Here is a 25164-nt window from a genome sequence, read left to right as displayed (position 1 = left end):
CACACAAACACTCACAGTCATTCACACAAACACTCACACATTCACTCACAGTCACTCACACACAATCACACAGTAACTCACACATACATTCACACAGTCACTCACACAGTCACTCACACAAACACTCACAGTCACTCACACGTACAATCACACAGTAACTCACACACACTCACACAACCACTCACACAGTCACTCACACAGTCACTAACACATACACTCATACAGTCACTCACGCACACTCACACAGTCACTCACATAGTTACTCACACAGTCACTTACACTCACAGTCACACACAAAAACTCACACAGTCACCCACACACAGTCACTCACACACACTCACACAGTCACTCACAAACACACACAGTCACTAACACATACACTCACACAGTCACCCACACACCTGTGGACAGTTTCACAGTCACCAAGCCATTCACACACACACACACACACATTGTGGACATTTTTACACACTCTCCCAGTCACTCACACACACTCATATCTGTAGACAACGTCACACAGCCACAACACCTGTGGAAGCTAACCCACGCAAACACAGAAATAATGCTCCACACTCTCTAACAGCGACCTGAGTTCCAACCCGGGACCCTGACACCCTGCAGCTGTGTAACAGTGACATCACCTGCTGCTAAAATGAATAATAATCACCTTACAAAAACAACCAGGGTCTGATGACACAGCTCCAAGATGAGGGTGACGTCAAAACTCTCCTCTTGTTATCGATTATATTGTATTGATGTGTGTGTGACGTCATACGCTGTTGTGATTGGTAGTGAGTGTTTTCGGTGTGATCTCAGAGACTCAGAGCCGAGCGGAAGGGAGTGTCGAACGCTCGTATATATACACCTAGGAAAACAACATAAATAGCCTTAACTGACCCTCTCCTGGACTCAGGTACGAATTATAACACAAATATAGACTTCTATCTTTAATCTGAAAGGTTTATATTAAGTCTGGTTTAAGATTAGAGCGAGTTTTAAGCTGGTTTCCGTTGTGTTGTGAGAAAAGGGCCTCAGCGAGACCGCTGTTCGCCTGCTTGCATTTTGAATTTTCCTTTCCACCTTAAATGCTGCAACCGTTACATTCAGGCAGCTCAGGCACCAGGCTGTAACGGTTGCAGCATTTAAGGTGGCACGGAAAATTCTGGACGCAAGTTGACGAATAGGAAGACAACTGATGTTTACGTTATAAAAGACGTCTATAATCGTGTATTCTTACTCCAATTTGGGCCTCATAACATCAAGAAATCTACATTTTTCTAAATCTACATCTAAATCTATTCTTGTTTTGTTAATGTTGATATTTTCGGTACAAATATATCAGCTAGCTATCTAATTTTTATTCGCTTGTTGTGTAGGCCACAGTACCGTTAGAGACTCGAGCTTGTGGTGTTTACACCTCAATAAATTCTTGAAGAATTATTAAGTTATACTCAATTTTATTAAAATGTATTCTCTTACAAATACTTTAACTTTCTGGCTTGCACTTTTAAGAAGGATTTTATTTACAAAAATATACATATACATAGGTTTTAATGTAAATTGTTATTACATTGTTATAATGAGTTTATAATGTTTTCCCAACAATAAGCTAAAATCTAATATATATGAATATTTATTTATTAGAGGTACAAAACATACTCAAAAATATACATTTTAGCTGTTCTCTATTTGTGTTATTACTGCAGCTAATTCCTTTCCAGGTTCAGAAATGTAAAGCATTATCCAAATTTATATTAATATATGTTTATAGCAACATGGGTATGTTTTTTTTTTCTTTTTTAATATTTTGTATTTTTTTGCAGATTTCAATATGACAATCACCAATAACAGTCATAACAATAAGAAAAGATGCAGACACTAATACTAACACGAATAATCTGTACTCATGGATGGAGTTTTTTCCATATGCACTGATAAAAACACTGTGCTTTTATTTTATATGACTGACACCGGCCACAAACTCCACCTTAATCACAGTGGATGGAGAATCAGCTTTTAATCCACTGCAGGAACACACCTTATTTTACACCACACACACTCCCATCACATCATTCTACCGTCTCCATTCAATCAGCATACTCAGTTTTCTCCACTGTTTATTTCCTCCACTCTGTGAAGTCAGCAGGAGGTAGAGGTGCAATGATACACAAGTTTCACAATACAATATATATTGCTGTTTTTGCTCCACAATATGATACATTTTCGATACAACATGGAGAAAGAACATGATTTTAATTTACCTTTTATTTTTTGATGTAGAGGTCAGAGGCCAATACAAACACAACAGTATATTTGGAGAGGATGGCTGGTACCAGGAATTTGATAGAAAAAAATGTATATATATATATATATATATATATATATAATGGGGACACTAACATAAGTTCTATCTAAAAGCAGCAAAAAGTTCTATCAGCGCCACAGCAAAACAACCCCCTGAAGGAGGGACTGTGACTCCATTGCCTGCTGTTTGGTTAAATAAAGGTGATGACCAATGAGAAGTGTGTTTTCTGTTTACGAGTTGTGGAGTATCTGTCCCTCGCTTCAGCTGAGGGAGAGCTGCGTGTTTCTGTCTCAAACCAACAGCATTACAGTGTGACCTCAAAAATACAGAACTAAATGCCTCCCGAATGCATCTGTTAGTGTCCAATACTGGACTGTTGGCAGCACCAATTCCAGCCTAGTCTTGCTCTCTCCATTAGCCACTTCTCTGGTGTCATCATAGTAACAAAGCATTCCTATTACACACCGTGCCACTAGATAAAACTACAGCACGCCTCAGAACTATGTCCTGCTCTGCAGATGGCTGCAACTCATTAACGTGAGGTGACAAATGGCTCAGATGGTTTTTAAAATGAAATGTAAATGTATTTGATTTACAGCTCGTATCATATAAAAAATAATGAATATTACTGTGTGTATTGTGACACTCCTAGTAGGGGGTGCAGTCTACTCACTCCTCCACCTTAAACTCCACCTACGAATGCAGTCATTGGTTCACAAGCTTCTGAATTTCAACTTTTTATTGGCAGACTACTGAAACATGTTCATGAATTAAGATGTGATTCATGTAAAAAATATGTAAATGAGGCACTGGTAGGTGGAGTTTGGTTTTACACACTGAAGCTGATTTAGCAACTGCTTTCAAATCTCTATTTGTTTCCACATCGTTTGGCCATTGCATGAATCAGACAATGAAGAAGAGTTTGTACATCACTCAGTGCAGTCAGATGTGACTCAGTGTGCTCACTTTTACACAGCTCTAACTAATAAGGGCTGTTTTGTGTACAGTTATTGTAGAACAAATATACAACTCAGTTATGTATATATATTCTGAATGTTTTGTATGTTTGCCAAGCTCCATCACCTCCATGAAGGTCATAGAGTATTGTTTCAGTTCTATTTGTGCAACACATGTAAGATGAATGTAAGTAGTGTCATATAAAATGAATTTGCTGATTACTGATCTGTTTTTTCTGCTTCTGGGATGTGACTGGGTCTCCTGATTCTCTCTTGCAAGAAGGAAAACAATTTCTACGACTGAACTTTAGAGCTATTTTAGAGTTTGTTGTTCGAGAAACTGAAGACCAGTCTTCTGAAAACAATGGAGGCAAGGCCACAGTAAAAACTAAAAAACACCACACATTGTCTTTAGTTGAAGGTTCTGTGAAGTTTTGAGACACTTATTTACTGAAATAAGTTGAGTCTAATAAATGTAGTACTGTAACATGTGCAAATTATTTTCCTGCCCTTTCCTGATGATGATGATTTGTGGTATGGGGTCAGCAGGTCAGTATGGCGTCCGGCAGCACGAGCAGCGAGGAGGAGAAGAGTTTACGGGAATGTGAGCAGTACGTGCAGAAACACAACATCCAGCAGCTGCTGAAGGACTGTATTGTCCAGCTGTGCACTTCACGGCCCGACAGACCCATGGCCTTCCTCAGAGAGTACTTCGAGAGGCTGGAGAAGGTGATTTCACTCAATATTTTCCTGCACTTTTCCTCCCCACTTTTTTTTTTGTTTTCCGATCAGAAAGCAGATAACAGGTCACTGTCAAATAACGTGTCCAGCTCCAGAACTCTTTAGTCTCTTTAGTTTCTGAGCTCCTTTATCTCAACATGCCCACATACGCCATTGCAGTTCCTGCTTATATTTGATTTCAAACCGTACAAAATTCACTTTTGTAGTTTACCAACCTGCTATGGTTGTAGTGTAGAGATGTGTCTTTATTCTGTTCTGTTCCTTCTTTCATTTCGGTATGTTCATGTAAAAACAGCATTACACTGAAATATTTATGATATTTTGTAAAATTAGTTTTGAAAGTAAGTGATGAGGGAGAATAGGTGTTTATTTATGTCAAAATAATCTTGGTTGTTGAAGTATTACGTTAGTGTTAAAGTTGTTTATGTTGTTAGTAGAAATTGTATAAATGTTATTAATTAAAAAGTTAAAATTAAAATGTAAAAGATAGTATGTCTTCGTCCGTCGTGATGTTTCCCTGTGCCCAGCCTTCTTCTGTATCAGATCATGATAAAGTGTGAGAGTCGTGGCGTTGTTGGTGTGCAGATAAACACGCTTGTTGTTGTGTTTTATTTATTGTTGTTGTTATTGTTTGTTTACTGTTGTTGTGTGTGTTTTGTGCTGGTCAGGAGGAGCTGAAGCAGACGGTGGGTCAGCAGAAGGCTAGTTCTCGTTCAGATTCTCGTGAGGATGAGATCTCTCCTCCCATGAACCCGGTGGTGAAGGGCCGCCGCCGCCGTGGAGCCATCAGTGCGGAGGTGTACACAGAGGAGGACGCAGCCTCTTACGTCAGAAAAGTACTCACTTGTTTACTCATCCTCACTCATTCACTCTCCCACAGAGCGCATCCTCACTCATTCACCCTGCCCCACAACGCCTCCTCGCTCATTCACCCTGCCACACAACGCCTCCTCGCTCATTCACCCTGCTCCACAAAGCCTCCTCGCTCATTCACCCTGCCCCACAACGCCTCCTCGCTCATTCACCCTGCCACACAACGCCTCCTCGCTCATTCATCTTGCCACACAACGCCTCCTCGCTCATTCACCCTGCCACACAACGCCTCCTCGCTCATTCACCCTGCCACACAACGCCTCCTCGCTCATTCACCCTGCCCCACAACGCCTCCTCGCTCATTCACCCTGCCAAACAACGCCTCCTCGCTCATTCACCCTGCCACACAACGCCTCCTCGCTCATTCACCCTGCCACACAACGCCTCCTCGCTCATTCACCCTGCCCCACAACGCCTCCTCGCTCATTCACCCTGCCCCACAACGCCTCCTCGCTCATTCACCCTGCCCCACAACGCCTCCTCGCTCATTCACCCTGCCCCACAATGCATCCTTGCTCATTCACCCTGCCCTAGAATGCCTCCTCGCTCATTTACTCTGGCCCAGAATGCACCCTCTCTCATTTACCTTTTCCCAGAACACATTCTTGCTCATGTACCTTGCCCCAGAACTCTCCCTCACTCGTTCACCCTAAATCAGAATGTGCCACATGTTAGGAACTGCTCCACTATGGCGTGCTTTGCATTTAAGACACTTTGTATCAGTTGGCGCAGCATTAGAATAGTGAAATAAATGCTGGACAAATTGAACAGAGCCTCCATTTCTCCCCTGATTTCCAGGTGATTCCAAAAGACTATAAAACCATGGCTGCTCTGGCAAAAGCGATTGAGAAAAACGTGCTGTTTGCACATCTGGATGATAACGAGAGAAGGTAATGTCTTTGGATCGTTTTCAGTTTAGACACTCGTCAGTTTTGATCTGTAAGAACAACGTGCAGATAATTAATATACAGTCATACGCAGAAGTGTAAATACCCTATAATGTTCTCCAGGAAACTAAATTAATTAGACCACTTTTTTTTTTGTTTAATTGCTGAATAAAATATATATAATGTGCCATAATCTTTGCATGGGCCACTTTTTATATTTTCCCCCTGCTGTGTTAAATTGATTAAATAAAGAGTAAAGTGTGCATTGATGTATTTTCTATAGAGAATGTTTCGTTTACATTCAAAACCAACACAAACATATTAACTCAACCAGTGGGTTATTCCACAAAACAGGATTTCTTCCTTAGGCATGTAAGTTAAGCCCAACCAGTAAGAGAGGTAAGTGATGATCCCATTGGTAGGGATGAGCAGTATCCACATTTTTCATACCACCTCAAAATATTATTAGTTATATAGTTTTACAGGGGGTGGGGGCTGTCGGGCTGCTACTAGTCCCATATCTGTGGATGTGAGTCGAGTGAAGGGTTTTTGGAGCTGTGCAGTGTTCGGCGCTGTGCAACACTGACACGTGTTGACGATAAAAATCTGTTTCTGAGAGAGAGCAGTGACTGGTGCTGGAGTAACAGAAAAATTGTAAAATAAGTTAAATAAAACAGTTTAGAAGCACAGCTGGCGTTAACAGACACTTGTGGTTCAGCACATACCACAGCAGCATTTTTTCAGCGAAACTGATGCTCAAATCACACACATTTAGAGATAAAGCCTTATAACTGTGAGTCGAGTGAAGGCTCTTCTGAGTAATTTGTTTTCAGCTTCATTCTATTCTCTTGTAACTCAACTCAGCGCTAAATTCACACTGCAGGGGGCGACTGGGCTTGTGTTTATCCCCCACATAAAAGCGTTTTCAGAGTGTGACATCAGCAGTCAGTGAGCTTCCACAGCGCCCCCTCCCTGTGGCTCTCTTAAATGCACATCAATGAACGATTTGGCCTTGTACTGAAGGACACAGCACAGATTTTTGACACACCACACACACATGCCAACTCTACCTGTTGGGCAGCTCTCACTTTGGGCTTGATTTATCTGGCTAATTTTAAATCCTGCTATGTGGAATACCTCCAGCTGTATGAACTCTCTCTTGGGTAAAGATAAACGAATGCCCTGAGTCTTTAACATGAAGATGTTTGTGTTTCCTCTTCCTCAGTGATATATTTGATGCCATGTTCTCAGTGAACTACATCGCTGGAGAAATTGTCATTCAGCAAGGTTTGGCTTTTTTGAGCGTAATGTAGAAATATTTAACATAATAAAAGGCAAAACCAGACTGTGACGCTGTAATCTCTGGTTCCAGGGGACGAGGGGGATAACTTCTACGTCATTGATCAGGGAGAGATGGATGTAAGTCACATGCTGTCACTTGTTCTTCACACATTTCTCAGTTGTTGTCCAAATCATCTTGTCCACTGTGTCAAAGGAAATAATATCAAATATGTAAATATTATTGGATGGTGCTAGCTTAGGAATAATGCAAATGGCCACACCCATTTTCTCTGTTTGTTTATCTCTCTGTTTATTTTGTTTGATGTCATGCAGTTAGGGGTGTAACGGTACGTGCAGTGCACATGGTCAAGTGGATAATATACTGTACTCTCTGTGTGACTATTAGGGTAAATATATGGTAATTTCACAAGTGCATGGTCACCTTAAGCTAAAAGCTGTTGGATCTGTGTGGTATTGCGGGAATTATAGTGGTTTAGGACTATTGCTATGTTAAATGTAGTCTTGTTGTTCTCCCACCCCTCCACCTCCTCTCTTCTTCTCTTTTGTCTAACCCCCTTTCACTGTAGTGGGATACTCGTGTTTTCCGTGGTTTAATCCTAGGGTTCTCAACCTTTTAACAGCTACAAACCAGACACCCATGCCCCACTCCATCCACTGGAGTTTTTGACAAACCAGGGAGAGACATAACTGCTGTATTTCCTCGGCTTTAATAATAAAAAAGGCATCAACTTTGCAAGTTGCTTTCTCAATATTTCAAGATACTAACTCATTATTTTCAGATAGCAAGTCAATATATTGAGATAGCAACTTACATGTCAATGAAAAAAAAATTTGATGCTTTTTTTTATTTTACTGCTGATCTTCTCATTTTCATAGTTTGAAAATCCAAGCGCGAGCACAGAATGAACTTAAGCACGATCAGTGATGGCCTTAACGAGAGCAGTAAAGGTTTGTGTACATACAGTATAAATCTGAGCCAGCGTGCTTTTACATTCCATGAGAGAGAACAAAATCTTTTGAGTGCTCCATGAACAGCACACTCCCATTTTAAATTTATATAATGACATCAAAATCCAGTCTCTCTCAAACCAGAGGACGGAGGAGGTGGTCTTCAGGTCCACTGTGGCAGGACCAGGGTTCTGTCTTTACTGTGGTCCAGAAAGATATAGACCTGAGTGAGACAAATATAGAGATACTACATGCAGCTCCATGGTGCCGCCCTTGGTTTTATGAAAAATTTAAATATTAAAAATAATAACAGTAATATTTCAAGAAGAGTAGATCAGAGATTCTGCTGCTACTTCTCCATGCAGTAGTTGGCAGTGGTTGTGACCCAGTGCCAAAGGACCCGCGGCCCTTTAGGGGTCTTTGGCATGGTGGTTCAACGCCTCTGGTTTGGGCTGAAAGAAAATGATCCCGTCCTATTTTAGACAAAGATGAGGGGACTCCAGGAAGAGTGTTGAAGAGGCATATCTGCAGTATGTCCTTTGAGGGCAGTTTCTTTCTCCATATTTCAGCACAGGAGGAGAAAAGTTAAAGAGAACTGAAGTTAAATTTTAGCCCTGCATGTTTATGTTGTTCTTTGTGTCGTAGGTGTATGTGAATAACGCCTGGGTGACCAGTATCGGAGAGGGAGGGAGTTTTGGAGAACTGGCTTTAATCTACGGCACCCCAAGGGCAGCCACTGTCCGAGCCAAGACAAACGTCAAACTGTGGGGCATCGACAGAGACAGCTACCGGAGAATACTCATGGTACATTTTACTGAGATAATATACACACTTCAAAGAAATACAGTGTAAGAATGGGCTTCTTAGTCTCCTCAGCTCCCCATACCTGCTGCTGAGTGTTATTCATGTTTACAGTGCTGTCATGAAATCCAACCTCACACCCATCTCTCTCTCTCTATCTCGCTCAACTTCTTTCTCCTCCCTGCTCTCTCTGCCATATAATATCCGTACTGGGAAAACAGAGCTAGATTCTTATTATAGCAAAGTAAAGAGATTTGTGCTGTAAAATCATACGCATTTCTCCCAAGAGTCCTCCGCCCCATGATTCAGAAGTTGATTAGTGCAGGAACCCAACTGTGGATGAGGTGTAGCAGCCACAGAGGCTCTGTTCTCTCTGTTACAGCTCTGTGGAACATCACAGTCATTTAGAAGCTGTAATTTTAAGGTAGAAATAAAGGAGTTCCTATAAAGAAGTTGTCTTTTTTTTTTTGCACCAAATGTTACCAAGCAGTATTTATGAATATTTAAGTGCAACTCACATGAGATTTTTATGTGGAAAGGTGTTATCTGTTTCTGGGAGTTTGTCTTTGGCTCAATGTGTGGTGATCTCGCTGTGGAGGGGCTGATAAACACGTTTGTAAATGTGCAAAGATTTTAAGGGACAAATTTAAGTCAAATGTTGATCCATCTCCTGAAAACTGAACATTACATGAGCCTTCTTCATCTGTTTCAGGGAAGCACTCTGAGAAAGAGGAAGATGTACGAGGAGTTCCTCAGCAAAGTGTCCATCTTAGGCAAGTCTCAGGAGTCATCACAGCTTGTGTTTCCACTGTGTAAAATGTATGACCTGTATACTGCTGCTCTGCACAACCTGTTATTTCAGATAATGGGATGATAACAAAATGCTCTTAACTATTGTGCATTGATCAAATTCAAACCTCAGCCAGGTGAAGCGAGTACCTCTACTAATGATCTGGTTACAGTGCCCCCTGTCGTAGCAGGGTGGGATCATTCAGGCAGGGAGTGAAATGGTCAGTGTAAAGACCTGAGCCACTTTGATCAGGGTCACAATGATTGGGATGGATATTTTGTTCAGGGCATCTCCTAACGGTGTCTCTTGTGCGTTGTGTGAATAATTTCACTTCATCCATTTAATGGTCATACACTTTAAAACTACAGTAAGTAATGTTCCTAAGAGATATTTCTCAGATGCCCCTTCTCCACCATCAGGTATTTGTGGCTTTAGATATAATTTATTTGTGCATTATTTATTTTATGTGGTCTGGGCCGATCCTGAAGTTGTCCTGACGTCCTGTTTACAGAGTCTCTGGACAAATGGGAGCGTCTCACTGTGGCTGATGCTCTTGAGACGGTGCAGTTCGAGGATGGACAGAAGATTGTGGTCCAAGGCCAACCAGGAGATGAGTTCTTCATCATCCTTGAGGTAAACACTTGTGATATGGGAAAATGGCCAGGATTGTCCTTGTTTCTTTGGGTCTTTCTCAGGTTCTGATCTCGTTGTAAGGTGTGAGAACTGTTCACACTTGGGAACTGGATCACATTCCTGACCTACTGTATTCAGTATTGGGTTTAATCTGTGAAGAATAAATAAGAGATACAGAGTCACTTTAGAAGTAGAGTCAAAATTAGAACCTGTTTATAAGAATGAGTCAGAAGCACTTTCAAAAAATAGTCTGAATCAGTTCACACTTAGAGTAAGAGTTAGAGTCACATAGTGATCCAAGACATGAGTCACATTACAGTAAATATCTCTTTAGAATTTGAATCTAAGTCAGAGTCACTTTAGAATTAGAGTCCGATGGCACTTTGTGATCTGGGGATGCACTGACTTGTGGAATTGGGGTCGACTAATCATTTGGGAGAAAATTCAGGACCAGGACCAATAAAAATAGACAAGTAGAGGGCATTATACGTCACAGTATGCACGCTCCAGACACGTAGGTTGTCCCAATTTTTAGACACATTAAATACACAGCCTACAAAGATAACTAAATCTGGCAGAATTTTAAGGCAGTGTTGAACTGTTCCTTAGACACGAAGGCAGTCCCATGTAGCAACGGAAGAACAACTCCCGTCTATTTCACTCTTCTCCAAGAGCATAAATAATTAAAATTGTATTCAAAGCATGAAGAGCAGACTCCACAGCGCTGAAACACTGAGGAACCGCTCGCCACTGAGGGAAGTAAATACCGGACACATGTGGTGGCCAGGAACAAGCTGTGATCATATCGCTCTCTAACTACAGCGTCTCAGTAATCTGCCTCTAGAGGACAGACCACCATTAGAGCATGGCCGATTTAAACAGCTGCCTACGGAGTCACTCCCTACTTAAGGAGCTCAGTAGGGTTTGGGACAGACCTTCAGTATCTCTGTAAAAGCAGATTCATGGGCCTCACTGAATATTACACAAAAACTAAACTATTAGTTTAGTTTAATATTACCCTAAAACTAAACTGTCCAAAACAGGAATCATAAAAGTGCCATAGAGAATGAAATATGGAGATTCCAGCACAGAAGGAGTAAGACACAGTGACCATTGTGTTTTTTTTCTCTCAGGGCTCAGCTGCGGTTCTGCAGAGGCGCTCAGAAAACGAGGAGTTTGTGGAAGTTGGCAGACTCGGACCCTCAGACTACTTTGGTGAGTGTTTTATTTCTTTAAGCTCTTGGCAACCATTTTCGTTGTGAAAGAAAACAATTATTAATCAAAGCCCAGGTAAGAGTAGTTGAACAAGACCACCATCTGTATCAGGGTCACTTGTTAGTGTGGGTCCCGAATATACATCTGTCTAATAAGAGGAACCCGTGACATCTGTTATGTTTCATGCAACATTTCATGTGATCTGCCCTAATAAAGGACACAAGGCTTTTCCTCCGAGTTTGAACATGAAATAAAAATACAGCAACTTGAAAGTCAATCATAATCTGCTGTTTTTTTATGTAAATGAAACATGAAAATGGTATAAAAATGAGACTGCAGTTTTAGGCACAATCAATGCCTAAAATCAATGCTTATGTTTTCATATGTACCTCTTGGAATGATTTTATTAGATGACAGTCACCTCATGGAACTGGTTTGTAATTCACTCACTCACTCACTGACTCAGGATTAGCCAAATGTTCCACTAGGTGGTGCCCTGTGTATGACTTGTTGTTTGTGTGTGTCCCTTTCTTGGTCCTGACCCTGTTTGCTTGTTGTGGTCCTGTTGTACAGGTGAGATCGCTCTGCTGATGAACCGTCCGAGAGCTGCCACTGTGGTGGCACGCAGTCCCCTGAAGTGTGTGAAACTGGACCGTCCTCGGTTCGAGCGAGTCCTGGGGCCATGCTCGGACATCCTGAAACGAAACATCCAGCAGTACAACAGCTTTGTGTCTCTGTCTGTTTGAGCCTGAGCCCGAGGCCACGCCCTCTTCCTCTTTTTAATCTATCGCAGGGTCCACCAATGCAAATCCGCTTTATTTTCTTACTTGGCTTTCTTTTCATTGTTTTTCTGTTTTCTTTCTCTTCTTCTTTTCCTTCAACAGGTGCCCACTGAGTTCACCGCTTGGGGCGCAGAGCCCTATTCCTCATGTTTTTTGCTTGTTGTAGATTTCAGCAGAACCTGGACGTTCTGCCGTTTGCTCGCTCTCGTTCGTGAAGGGACAGACCGCGCTGCGTGTTTATCCTGAGGTTAAGGCAGAGATGCTGCGCAGTACGGCAGCTCGGTCCATTGCGGGTAAAAGCCGCCAGGTTTTAATTTTGCGATTCGTTTTTCTTCTGCATTGTTTCTGAATCTAGTTAAAGCCAAAGGCAGATCGGATCTGTGTCGTGTTTGAGTTTTCTCGTCGGTTGCTTTAGTTTATTTTATGGAGGGTACTGAAGTTTTTCAGCGTCACCATCGTTTGCCGTGGTGATCAGCTTTGCTCTTTTTCTCGTTCTAGTTGCACATATATAGCATATGTAAATGATTATATTATATTAGAAGTAAATGACCATAATCATATTTTTTGCACAGTTTGGTATACATATGATGTATAAATACATATAAATTTAAATATAAAGATTCTATATCTGCTCCTGCTACTTCACATTGTTAAAGCTGGTCCTTTGCTGGTCCTAGTGTTTCTTTTCTCCTCTTTTTCATCATGCCATTCTCTCTGTTTACCTCTCAGCACTGTTAGTATTGATTTCTACCACAAATCTTTTATCTTTAATAAAAGCTTTTATTTTGGCGTCTAACTGAACAACAGGGAGTAAAACAAACTTGACTTCGGTCACACGTTATGGACAGATGCAAGAATTTTGTTTCCTCCCCTGTTTTCAATCGTCAAGGTTGATTTTAAAGGTACAAATAACATTTGTCTTTCTGTTACAAATGCACCGTGCACCATTACTGGCTCGTTGTTTTTCCATGTGATGTGATTTCAGGTCATGAACATGACCTAAAAGGAAGAAGCTGTCCTCAATCTTCATTTTGTGATTTTTTTTTTAAAGAACAGATGTGCTTATCGCACCTTTAATGACAGTATGATGTGATGCTTACTCCAAACCAGTCTGAGTCTTAAGAGCTTTAGTATTAACAGTCACACAGTGACGATGACAACAGTGTCAACATGTTCTGATGAGGTTGGGCTGTAGGCCATCAACCAATAGCTGTAATGCAGGGTTCTGTTGAGCTATTTCAGAGCTGGTAATGAGAGAGAAACGAGTTACTGTGGAGTGACAAGTCTGTTATTTGTTTTAGTCCTCATGCTCCGGTGCTTTTAATGCAGTGTTATCATTTACTGAAGCTTTTGTTGGATATTTTTAATGTTGTGAGGAAGAAATTGCTGTAATGTTTTTGTTTTTTCCCCTCTGAATCTACTGATAACCTTCTGTTTGAAAGTGCGGGTGCTTTCTGAAGGGTGGACTAGATGTGTGTGTTAGACTTCTTTTTAGACCCTTCCACTCCTGTATGGTAACAGCTCTGAGATTTGGAAGTGCCTGATTTTATTTTCAGAAGCTGGTTTGTATTGATAAGCAGGTGTCTTATGAACCTGAGTGTGTTTTATTGCTGTCTTTAAGCAGTGTAAGTTCGGCCCATCGTCTTTAAAGTTAACTGCCCTGTTCCATCACTAATTTTATTATATATACATGTATAAACAGCATCACAGCGCCTCCATCGTCGCTCCTGGGGCTTGGAACAAGCCAGATTGATTTCTCCACCCTCTTACTATGAGGTTTCTCCAGATTTTTAGAGACGTTTATGACTTATTAAGGTGGATTTCACAATATCTTGCCTTTGAGAAACGCCTACAGTGGTTTTATTTTATTCTTAATGATCAGCATTGTGGTCATATATATTTTATTAATGTGACTTTTACTGCTTAACTTTAAGTGTGGTATTAAAAGGAGAGAGAGTTGGGTCTGGTAATGTTTAATCACAGGACGTGATGGTGACTGCTGTTGATTTTTATTCTCATATCAACCATTTCAGCGTTTTGGAAAGTATTTTTGATCAAAAAGAAAGAAAAATAGGAAAAGTGATATCTTTAAATAAATGTGACATTTTTTACGCTTTTTATTCATAAACCCAACCTTTCGGTTATTTACTAGGTTTATTTTGCTTTAATGCCTTTTTAATTTTGATTGTGTGTTGACTGACTGACAGCTCAGAATCTGGACACCCTTGGTATTTTGGATTGTAAGTGAATACATTATTTCTACACATTCATTAAAACAATACAAAGAATTACAGTTTATTTACAGAGTGAACACACTGGAGGCAAAAATGAACCTTAGAATATGGTGTGTGCTTAAAGGTTAAAGGTACATTTTATGTGTTAAATATTTGGGGTGAAACATTGCCCTCAATTTCCCTACCTGTATGTTGTCTTTTGTTCGCTGTAGATAATGTGTTCACTTATTGTCCTCAGATATGAATGTGCGAGTGACTGGGTGAGTGTGGTGCTCTGTCCAGATTGAGTCTCTACGTTGTGCCCACTGATTCTGTGTGGGCTCTGGGCTCAGAGCTCACCATGACCCTGATCAGGATAAAGCACTTAGCTTACAGAAGATAGATGAATGAATGAATGTAATCAGAACAGGGGTGTTGAGGCTTTGTTCTTGAGTGTAGCTAAGGTCCGGATTAAGCCTGGTGTAGTATTACTGAGGAAGATCCAGGTGTGTTAATGAAGCTGAAGAAGAGTGAACAGAGTATAATTGTATATCTGTGTGATTTCTGACTGAAGTAAAAACCCCTCCTTTCTTTCTTCTTCTTCTTCTTCTTCTTCTTCTTCTTCTTCTCTAATGCTCAGAGGACCATCTTATCTCTTATTCTGTGACTGTATTCAGGTTTTTTCATTTTATCGTGCTGATGTTGTAACCCTTTTTGGTATTGATCGTTCCAATGGCAGGTTAAGCAATAAAAAAATAAATTCTTAAATGTTTTATTCTTTATTCACTCACTCATTCATTCACTTGACTTGGACGCCCAGGACCCTGTCTCTACTCACTGCTCGTCCTGTCTCTGACCACTTCGGGTCGGTACTGATCACTGCACACCGGGAACACCCCACAGACCTGAGTTCTGGAGACTGACCAAAACATTATAACTATTACAGTGTGGCTCTCAGATCCTTACACTGACTGTTTCTCCTGCTCCAACATCAACCTCAAGAACTGACCTGCTGCCTGATATACATCCACAACGCCCTTTTGAGAGGGGGCGCTGTAACTGGATCATCAGTGTTACTTCACCTGAAGGGTGGATGGATATAGACATGAGGACTAATTGAGTATCAGATCCATGCATGGAGAATGAATGAGTTTCAGGCTGTAGACACTTACAAGGCTTTAGGGGACTTTTATTTTGGAAAAAATTCTTCTGCATCTGTAATTGAACATCAAGGAGGTTTCAAAGACCAGAAGGGGACTTTAAGATGAATTAGAATTTACTTGCTTTAATCCTTTATTTAAATCATACTGGAATGCTAATACACAGCACGTGGCGCAGCAAGTAGTGTCACAGTTACACAGCTCCAGGTTGTGTGTTCAAATCCTGCTTTAGGTGACTGTGAGGAGTGTTTTTCCTGTGTCGGTGTGGGTTTCCTCCGAGTGCTCAGGTTTCCTTACATGCTCCAAAAACACGTTGGTAGGTGGACTGGCGACTCAAAAGTGTCCATAGGTGTGAGTGTGTGTTGCCCTGTGAAGGACTGGCGCCCTCTCCAGGGTGTGTTCCAGCCTTGCACTGAGTGGCTCTGGGTAGGCTCCAGACCCACTGCCGCCCTGAACTGGATAAGGGTTACAAACAATGAATAATACATGGCTTCAGTTAAAGCAACACTACATAAGATTTGTTATTTTTGTTCCTGGGCTCCCACTGCAGTGGAAAAGTGTAATTCACTTTGACAGCATTGTCTTAAATTTAAGGGGGAGAGAGAAGTGGTAGTGGTGGTATCCTACCCTCCTCTAAACTGCACATAGTGCAGTTTCTTCAGTGCTGAACCTGGAGTAGCAACAACAGAGTCTCCGTTCTCCTTATTACAGCTCAGTGAAGCATCACCATGGTTCCAAAGCTGTAATTTTAAGGTAAAAAATACTACCTAGCCCTCCAGGTCCACCCCCTCATTTCCTCTCCAGTCTGGACTTTTGCTGGGGAAGATTTTAGCCACTGGACCTCAATGAGGTTTAATGGACTTATTTTAGGGGTCACCCAGCCTACTTTAATACCACTACATCACTGATATGACGTCCTGCCTCACTGATAAGTCCAGTCCGACAGAACAAACGCAGAGTGTCGAGTTTCGAAGTAACAGCTGCTTCACTCCTTCCACGTCTTTAGAAACACATTTGTTGTTTGTAAAGCTGTCACCTGCTCCAGAAAGAGTTCATTCCCTCAGACCAAATACAAACAGCTGCCTGTGCCTTAGTGAGTTTGGACTGGAGTGTCCTGTAGAGAATATGAATAAATTGCATTCATAAATAAATCAGAATAAATTATTACTATACTTTAAAGAGAGTAAAATATGTCGTGTCAATTAAACTCACTTCCTCATTGTATACATTCACACAACTTTCATCTGGACATGTTTTAAAGTGCTAATATCTTACACATTTATTTAATTTTTAAAGAACTGAGGCACACTTTTAATGTTTGTGTGATGTTAAGATCCAAAATCTTCATTTTTAAAAGCCCATAAATGAACCTGGAACTTTAATTTACTGTAAATTTAATAAGGCTATATGCAAACTAGCTCTTTTGTAATTGACTGCTCTGCTATGTGCCTCAATGACACACCCAAAAAACAAACAAACAAAACAGTCCATGTTAAGACACTGCTTGAATGGGTGAAGATAAAGTGTTTTAGGCTGAAAAGATGGATATATGCGCTTTAAATATTTTTATATGACATCACAGTCCTAGTAGATATTGAAAGCTATAGCTTTTTATTTAATAAGTGAATTAATTTTTCAGGGATATGGGCCATTTATTGTCAGAAATACGTTAGCGATTGATAGCAGCTCTGTATTTATTTAGTATTTCGAGTATTTCAAGCATGTTTCCTAACAGCTTGTGAATAAATAAACGTTTTAAATCACTTCTGTGTTTACAAATCTCACTTGTAACAGAAACTTGATCAAATTCTTTTCATTTTTAAAACACTGCGCCTTTAAACATGTTCGTGATTTACCGGAGCTCGTTCGTTAAGTTCCGTCGTCCGCCTCTGCTGCGGTGTTGTTTCTTTCTTTTTACACCTGCATTGAGGAAGCTCCCGCCCATCCAAGCAGTGATTGGCTAGATTGATCTCGTCTCCCGCGCTGTGATTGGCTATCTCTGTTCTAACCCGCCAATCTCAGTCAAATAAAGGCGGGGCTTTTCTGAAGACGGGTGGAGAATTAAAAAAAAAAAATAAAAAAAATAAGGCTGCCGCAGCAGTTCTCACAGCAAGAAGGGAGGAAAGGCGTTTGTTTTCTGAATTATTCTCTGTCCGTCCGATTAAACACCACCTTCACAAATGCAGGCCATCAAATGTGTCGTCGTCGGGGATGGGTACGTCGTTTTAATCTGTTTTTAAAGCGCAGAATTTGGGTGAAATGGCAACGTGAGAGAATCCAATTGTTGCAGTGGGGCTGGGGCTGGGGGCTCCAAGCTGCTGAGCTGCATGGATGGATGGTTTGGTGGAGATCATTGATTTAAAACAGCTTGCATCATGTTTTCCATAAAAAAATCCACATTCTGGTTATTTTTCGAGCTGGTTGCTTTTGATGGATGTTGGATGATAGATAGATAGTCGTATGTGAGCTGAATGCTCGTGCATGCCTAGTTTGGATTAAAGGTGTAAATTCTGTATATATTATATTTATTTTGCATTTATCTGCTTTAGCAAATGGTGCTGATGTGGTGTTGGTTTAGGTATTTTTTTTTAATGCACGAGGTGCTGTGATGTGCAGCTTTTGCAGCCGGGAGGATGCTGGATGAATGACGTCATGGTTTTACACACCTTTCTCATTTTTTGCCCATAGTACAGGAGCACACACAGACACAGACTGATGTTCAAATCCTTTTCAGTATATTTAGTTTAGAGTTTAGAGATCCCTCAGGCCCCATGTTAATTTTATTTTATTTACAAATATGCACAAAAACGTCACCTGACAGTAAAAAAAAAATACAACCATGATTCATTTAAAGGGCAACTCCACCCATCTTTGAAAAATCCCCCCATAATCCTCTGTGGGAAATGTAAACACGCTGCTGGAGAGAGTTCTGAGTGTAGAGTAACTTGAATGAAACCAGACGTCTCCACGTCTCCAGCACACACCCAGTATTTTATTCGCCCTCCCCCTCTACCTGCGCCTCCACCGTCTTCAGAGTCTCTCTGGAGTGATGATGATGGTGGATCATGGACATCTTAGTGTGTGTCCCTCACTGCATGTATGTGGCTTATTCTGACATTTCAGTAATGAGTGACAGGGTTCAGCTTGTTGTAAATGTGTGACACATTATTGATCAGATTGATTGATTTCCTCCAGAGAGTCAGACCTCAGAGCATCAAACTAAATCTGAATATCTAATCATTCAAAATTGACTCAGTATCACACTCGGGGCACAAAGCACAGACAGTGTAGTAGCTCACATCGTGCAGTTGATGATATATACATTGATTCATCCATTAGTTCATCTTCCATAAGCACTTCATCCTGATCAGGGTGGCAGTGGGTCCAGAAATAACCCAGAATCACTGGGGCATTGAGCACACCCTGGAAACCACACACTCACCCAGTCAGTCACAGATTCACACAGTCACTCCACCTACCAACGAGTGAGTGTGTTTGGACTCTGGGAGGAAAGTAGAGCACCCGGAGGAAACACACACACACAGAGAACACACCACACCACTCACAGACACTGTTCCATCAGCTCAACGCACTCAGAGGAGAACACTAACCCTTTGTTCTCTTTCATCAGCTCAACATGCTTGGAGGAGAGCACTAACTGTTTGGAGAACTGTACCTGCTGACTCTCCAGACAAGCACTATTCACCAGTGTGGAGGCTTTCTTACCCTACTCTCACTCCTTTATCTCTCTTTCTCACTCTTCCTTTTCTTTTCTCTCTCTATCACTGCCACACATCCTTCTGTCCTTCATTCCTGTTTCCTCCCTCTCTCTCACTTTCTCTTTCAAAACCTTATACTGTTTACAGCCTGGGGCTTCTGAAAGTTCCACAATGATCGCACGTCCCAGAAATAACTGGGGAAATTGAAATTTATTTGAAAAGATTCCTTTATGTTAAACATGGAATAAGTGTCAAAAATGACTACTTCCATCAGAAGTGGATGAGGAATGGCCTGGCCTGAGTCTGTACACTCTAAAAGTGTGTGTGTGTGTGTGTGTGTGTCTTTCAGAGCTGTGGGTAAGACGTGTCTCCTCATCAGCTACACCACCAACGCCTTTCCTGGAGAGTACATCCCCACTGTGTGAGAACAAAAATCCACATTAAAACACTTTACACCTTAAACAGAAATGTGAACGTTGTGTAAACTGCAGTGAAATAGGAGTCTGTTAAATTTCCTGAGCTTTAGTTAACAACAAAAGCTCAGAGAGAAATTTTTCCAGTGTTGTCTCTAAACTGGACTGTTTTTTGCAAAAAAAAACACACATTTAGATTCAGACGCTTGCAATATGATCCAAAAGAGAGGTGACGGAAGTTAAATAAGAGCGAAGAGTTTATAGAACATTCCAGAGCCTCTCTTTCAATTTGGAAGCGCTCCACTGTAAACGCGAGAATAAAAATGGGATTAAAGAAGCGTCCACCAAAGGGTTAGTCTCTGCAGCAAAGAGGGGGCTTGGCCTCCACTCAGGGGGGCGGGGCATGGTCACCACATTCGGCTGAACTTCGTAAGAGAACCAAACAGCTGAAAAAGAAAATTTCTCAGTAAGAGATCTGAGTTCAGGTCTCTCAGTCTCCGTTCCACAATAGTGCAGAAGACCCAGGAGCTCTGAAGAAATCTCAGTCCGTGTCAGACAAGGTTGGATGGCACTGCTGAATGAGGCTGACCTTTAAGTGGACATGTGTGCTGTGGTCAAATGAATCCAGGTTTTGGCTTGTTATTAGGAAAAATGGACATGAAGTTCTCTGTACTAAAGACGAAAAGGATCATCCTGTTCTCTGTGACTGGGTGTGACATCAGCGTCCACAGCATGAGTGACCTGTGTCTGTGTGAGGGTACAAATTTTATTGTGGAGGTGTAGAACGGGATTTTAGAGAAACATATTCTGCTGTTAGTGTGACGTCTTTTTCAGGGAGGTCCGTGGTTGTTTCAGCAGGATGGTGCCAGTCCTCATTCTGAGTGTGCTCCAGGAGCGTGTCTCCGTAGACACAGAGTGCGCAAACGTGAGCAGCCTGCGTCCAGATCCGTCTCCTGTGGTCGTCATGAAGAGGAGCATCAGATGGCGGTGACCGAGGACTGTGGAGCAGCTGAAGTCTCGTATCAAGAGAGAACTCTACTCACAAACCTGCAGCGTTGAGTCTCCTCAATTCCCATACGCACCCACAGCATCAGTAAAGGAAAGGGAATGGAGCTCAGCTCATCTCCGTCTTCACTTTTCTGGAGCGAGCCACAGGCATCAGACTCTAACTGTGTTTATATTTACAGAGTACAGTCCAGTTCAGAGACAGTACAGAAATCTGTTCTTTGTGTTTACAAATGTTCCTTAGCTGAGTTCTACCTCAGAATTTTTCATAATTTTTAAATGACAGTCTGATTATTTTTTTTTTATATTAAAACTTCACCCTGGATATTTTTAGTCTTGTTTACTCTCCTACTTTACTGTGTTTGTTTGTTTACTCATGTGTTTGTTTGCTTTTTTGAAGGTTTGATAACTACTCGGCGAATGTGATGGTGGATGGGAAGCCTGTGAACCTGGGGCTGTGGGACACGGCAGGACAGGAGGACTACGACCGACTCAGGCCTCTGTCCTACCCCCAAACTGTAAATAAATACAGTTATTCTGTCTCTATGTACCTCTTTCTGTTTCTGTTCTTCTGTTCTCTTTAGTTTCTCTCTCTCGCTCTCTCTCTCTCTCTCTCTCTCTCCTTCCCTCTTGCTCACTCCTTGTAGCACTGTTCCTCAATTTCCTGTTGCTGTCTCTGGTTTTCTCATCATCTGAACTGCTGCTGGTATCATGGCACAGACCCATGTTCGTGTTTAATGTTATATATTGGAAAAGTACATAACCGGAAATTTAATAGAAATCCCAGCTTTTGTTCGAAAACGGCTCTTGAGCCTCTCGATTCTGAGGCCCCATCCACACAGATCCAGATATTTTTTAAAACTGATATTTTCCTCTCTCTCTCCCATCCAGACACATATGAATATGATTGCATTCTCACATAAATCCAGTAGGGGGCCATAGTACCTCTTAAACAGGCATCAAAACACCACGAAGCCTAAGTGAAAAACAGAGGTTTAATCCCAAATCTCTCCATGCTCCCTCTGAGAGTTGAGTAAGTTTCAGACAGAGACAGACACACTGTGTGACATCAGCGTTTCAGAAAATATCAGTTTTCCTCAGCCTCAAGAGAACAGAGACAACGTCCTCTTTACCAACCACCTCCTTGGAGAGATTTTTCAGCGAAAGCTCCTACACACACTCAAGGAGTGATTGGAAAGGCCGGCGCAGTCACTCACAAGATATCCAAAGACCTTAGCAATCATATTTAATACCATAGCAACACCTAAACAACCACTAGGGATATCATAGCAACAGTCTAGCAACTTCTTACTAACCACTAGGAATACCATAGCAACAGCCTAGCAACATCTCAGGAACCACCGAGCCTCTGGAACTATCATAGCCTTGGATAACATAGAAACCACAGTAGCAACATCTTACAAACCACCAAGACTACCATAGCAACCACCTCAGTTACCATAGCAACAGCCTAGCAACAACTTAACAATAGCCTTCAATAACATAGAAAGCATCATAACAACACCTGGCAACCTGTTTCTAATGCTTTGTTTTGTAGTCTTAAATTAACGATGTATAAAACTATTATTAAAAAAAAAACTATATAAAACTATATAAAACCCTATAAATAGAACTCTTTGTTTTTTCAGGATGTGTTTCTGATCTGTTTCTCGCTGGTGAGTCCAGCTTCATTCGAGAACGTCCGAGCAAAGGTTGGTGTTTATCTCTCTCTCTCTCTCTCTCTCTCTCTCTCTCTCTCTCTGTGTGTGTGTGTGTGGTCCTGTGGAGAAAGGTGTTTGGGGCAGATCACGCTGAAATGTGACAGAACTAATGAAAGATTTATGATCATGACTTGGTTTCTCTACGGAATTTGGACACTCTGGATTAGTGAGGTTAAGAATAAGGTGTGTGTGTGTGTGTGTGTAGTGGTACCCTGAGGTCCGTCATCACTGTCCTAACACCCCCATCATCCTGGTGGGCACTAAGCTGGACCTTCGAGATGATAAAGACACCATCGAACGCCTGAGGGACAAGAAACTGGCTCCCATCACGTACCCTCAAGGTCTCGCCATGGCCAGAGAGATTGGTGAGAAGTCACAAATCATATTAATATTACTGTTATTCAGTTAATTACTGTGTCCACTGTCTGTCCACTCTGAGACACTTCTACCTCGTTGGTCCACCTTGTAGATGTAACGTGAGGGGAAACATTTCAAATCTGATTTTAATATCAGTTTCAAATGTGATTATGATTTTAAATCTGATTCTGATTGTGATTCTAACTCATTCAGATTCTGTTTGTAATTGTGACTGTGTTTCTGACTGGTTCTGGGTCTGTTTTTAGGGGCGGTGAAGTATCTGGAGTGCTCGGCTCTGACCCAGAGGGGCCTGAAGACAGTGTTTGATGAAGCCATTCGGGCTGTTCTCTGTCCTCCTCCAGTGAAGAAGCGAGGGAAGAAGTGCACTGTGTTTTGAGCATTTCTTTTATTTCTTGGTTTGAGTCCACGCTCGCAGTTCCCTCCACACACTGTTCTACGTGCTAACCTCTACACTAGCCTAGCTTAGGCTAGTATAGCCTGGAAGATTTAACAATGAAGGCACAATTTAAAAACAAATTCATCAAATTATCCCCCACAGAGCTCTGAAGTCATGTGTTCAGCCTGCAGCTGGTGTCATGCAAGTGTCATGTAAGTAGTTGTGGGTGTGGCTTGAGGCACTCCATATCAATAATGCTACACGCCACTTCTAACACGAGTGCACTGAAATGATGACACAAAGTAAGACTACCCTTTCATAAATCACCATCAGCTCCTCAAACTGGAGCCCAACACATTCAGCACAGAATTAGCTGGTTAGCATGTAGCCAATTTCATTTTTAGCACCTTTTATGAAGTTCAGTGGTGAAATGAACAGAGATTAAAACTGGAACTGATTTCAATCCCCACATTCATTTCCATCAAAAAGAAATCCAGCCACACCCACACCTCCTTATATGACATGACTATATTATTACCACAATTTCATTGGTGAACTTTGCCTTAATTATTGATAGTGGACTTAGTATTTAACACTGTCCACTCATTTAAACCCTTACTGAACCTGCGATCCTCACTAACACTGGGAACCGTGGGCACTGCTGACCGCAATGTGGCTCTGTATTTGTCATCATAATATTATTATTATTATTTCATAATTCATTTTTTGGATTTGTGAATGTGTCAAAAGCTTGTGTAAATATATATTGTGAATAGCGTCTGAGGATGAAAATCAACAGCTTCTCTCTCTCTCTCTCTCTGGACAGTGGACTGTAAATGACCTTTTAACAACACTTTCAGAATTAAGGCCTCCTGACCGTCTCTCTTCTCTGCGATGTTTGTGTGACTACTGTATGTGAACTTTTTACAGCACAGTGTAAATGTTTAAAATGAAAATCAGAAAAAGAGTGATTATGAAACATGTGTTTACAGTGTGTGTTGTCTTGTTTCTGAGTCGAGCCATTAGGCTCCGTGGATGCAGGACGTGGTGTTTAAAGACTCTTTAAATGACAGTATTGTTGTTAATCTCCATCAGCTCTTTCTTCTGAAGCAGAGCTTTCCTGAACTCTTCTTCCGTCCGTAAACTTTTGTGCGTCCCTGCGGATTTAGAGCAGAAGATTCTGACCTGTGCCGCCATGACTCGCTCTGTGAGGCTCAGGCTCCATACGCTCTCGATTTTGGAAAATGTTCCTCTCTGGCTTCTGAATTTTACAAGGAAATGCCTTTTTGTTTCACTGAGATTAAGTAAGTGTGTGTGTGTGTGTATGCGCGCGTGCGTGACTTTTTCACTGTATCCTAACACTGAGCTGATGTTGATAGAGGAACGTTGTCTGACTTGTAATAAACCTCTTGTGTGTATGATATGAGTTTAAAGTATGCATTAATAAAATAAGTCTTTGAATGTAGTTTAATATGTGTCTGCATTAATGTTCTTATACACTAAATGTTAGAACATAACTGTGAGGATCTGATGGAGTTCAGCCTCATAATCATCATTGAGGGTCAGGGACTGGTGGGGATTAGCTCTGGATCAAACACACCACTCCAACTCATCCCAGAGGCACTCTGTCACTCCAGAGTTCCACTGTTCCACACTCCAGAGGAACCCCATCGCTCCAGAGAACACAGTTCCACACACCAGAGGAACCCCATCGCTCCAGAGAACACAGTTCCACTGCTCCATACACCTGTACTTAAACCCTGTGTGCACTCACTGTCTACACTGTGAGACACTCCTCCCTCGTTGGTCCACCTTGTAGATGTAAAGTCAGAGACAGTAGCTCATCTGTCGCTGCACAGTGTGTGTCGGTCGTCCTCTAGTCCTTCATCAGTGACACAGGACCCTGTCGGCTGGATGTTTTTGGTCGGTAGGCTGTTCTCAGTCCA

General features: G+C 41.5%; 2 protein-coding genes across 5 annotated transcripts; both read left to right on the top strand.

Moving 5' to 3' along the window:
* The first annotated feature begins 792 nt into the window (after positions 1-792).
* Positions 793-15189, top strand: prkar1aa (protein kinase, cAMP-dependent, regulatory, type I, alpha (tissue specific extinguisher 1) a). Of its 3 annotated transcripts, XM_066642015.1 has the most exons (12): positions 824-913; positions 3573-3631; positions 3811-3990; positions 4671-4838; positions 5674-5765; positions 6988-7049; positions 7135-7181; positions 8658-8816; positions 9526-9586; positions 10115-10236; positions 11370-11451; positions 12025-15189. In XM_066642015.1, the coding sequence occupies exons 2-12, from the start codon at positions 3626-3628 to the stop codon at positions 12195-12197; spliced, it is 1152 nt and encodes a 383-aa protein (XP_066498112.1). In that variant the 5' UTR covers positions 824-913; positions 3573-3625; the 3' UTR covers positions 12198-15189. The 3 variants fall into 3 exon arrangements, with proteins under 3 accessions (XP_066498113.1, XP_066498114.1, XP_066498112.1); XM_066642016.1 differs by lacking the exon at positions 3573-3631 and having other exon boundaries at positions 793-913; XM_066642017.1 differs by lacking the exon at positions 3573-3631 and having other exon boundaries at positions 800-913; positions 3808-3990.
* Positions 15190-17679: 2490 nt separating this feature from the next.
* On the top strand, positions 17680-24675 carry rac3a (Rac family small GTPase 3a). 2 transcript variants are annotated; one of them, XM_066641734.1, is made up of 6 exons: positions 17680-17821; positions 19675-19746; positions 21144-21261; positions 22393-22455; positions 22670-22829; positions 23088-24675. In XM_066641734.1, the coding sequence occupies exons 1-6, from the start codon at positions 17787-17789 to the stop codon at positions 23216-23218; spliced, it is 579 nt and encodes a 192-aa protein (XP_066497831.1). In that variant the 5' UTR covers positions 17680-17786; the 3' UTR covers positions 23219-24675. The 2 variants fall into 2 exon arrangements, with proteins under 2 accessions (XP_066497831.1, XP_066497832.1); XM_066641735.1 differs by having other exon boundaries at positions 22670-22838; positions 23093-24675.
* Positions 24676-25164: the final 489 nt, after the last annotated feature.

Source organism: Hoplias malabaricus, chromosome 13 (assembly GCF_029633855.1).
Source record: "Hoplias malabaricus isolate fHopMal1 chromosome 13, fHopMal1.hap1, whole genome shotgun sequence".
NCBI classification, from domain to species: domain Eukaryota; kingdom Metazoa; phylum Chordata; class Actinopteri; order Characiformes; family Erythrinidae; genus Hoplias; species Hoplias malabaricus.
This window is presented reverse-complemented; position numbering and strand designations above follow the sequence as displayed.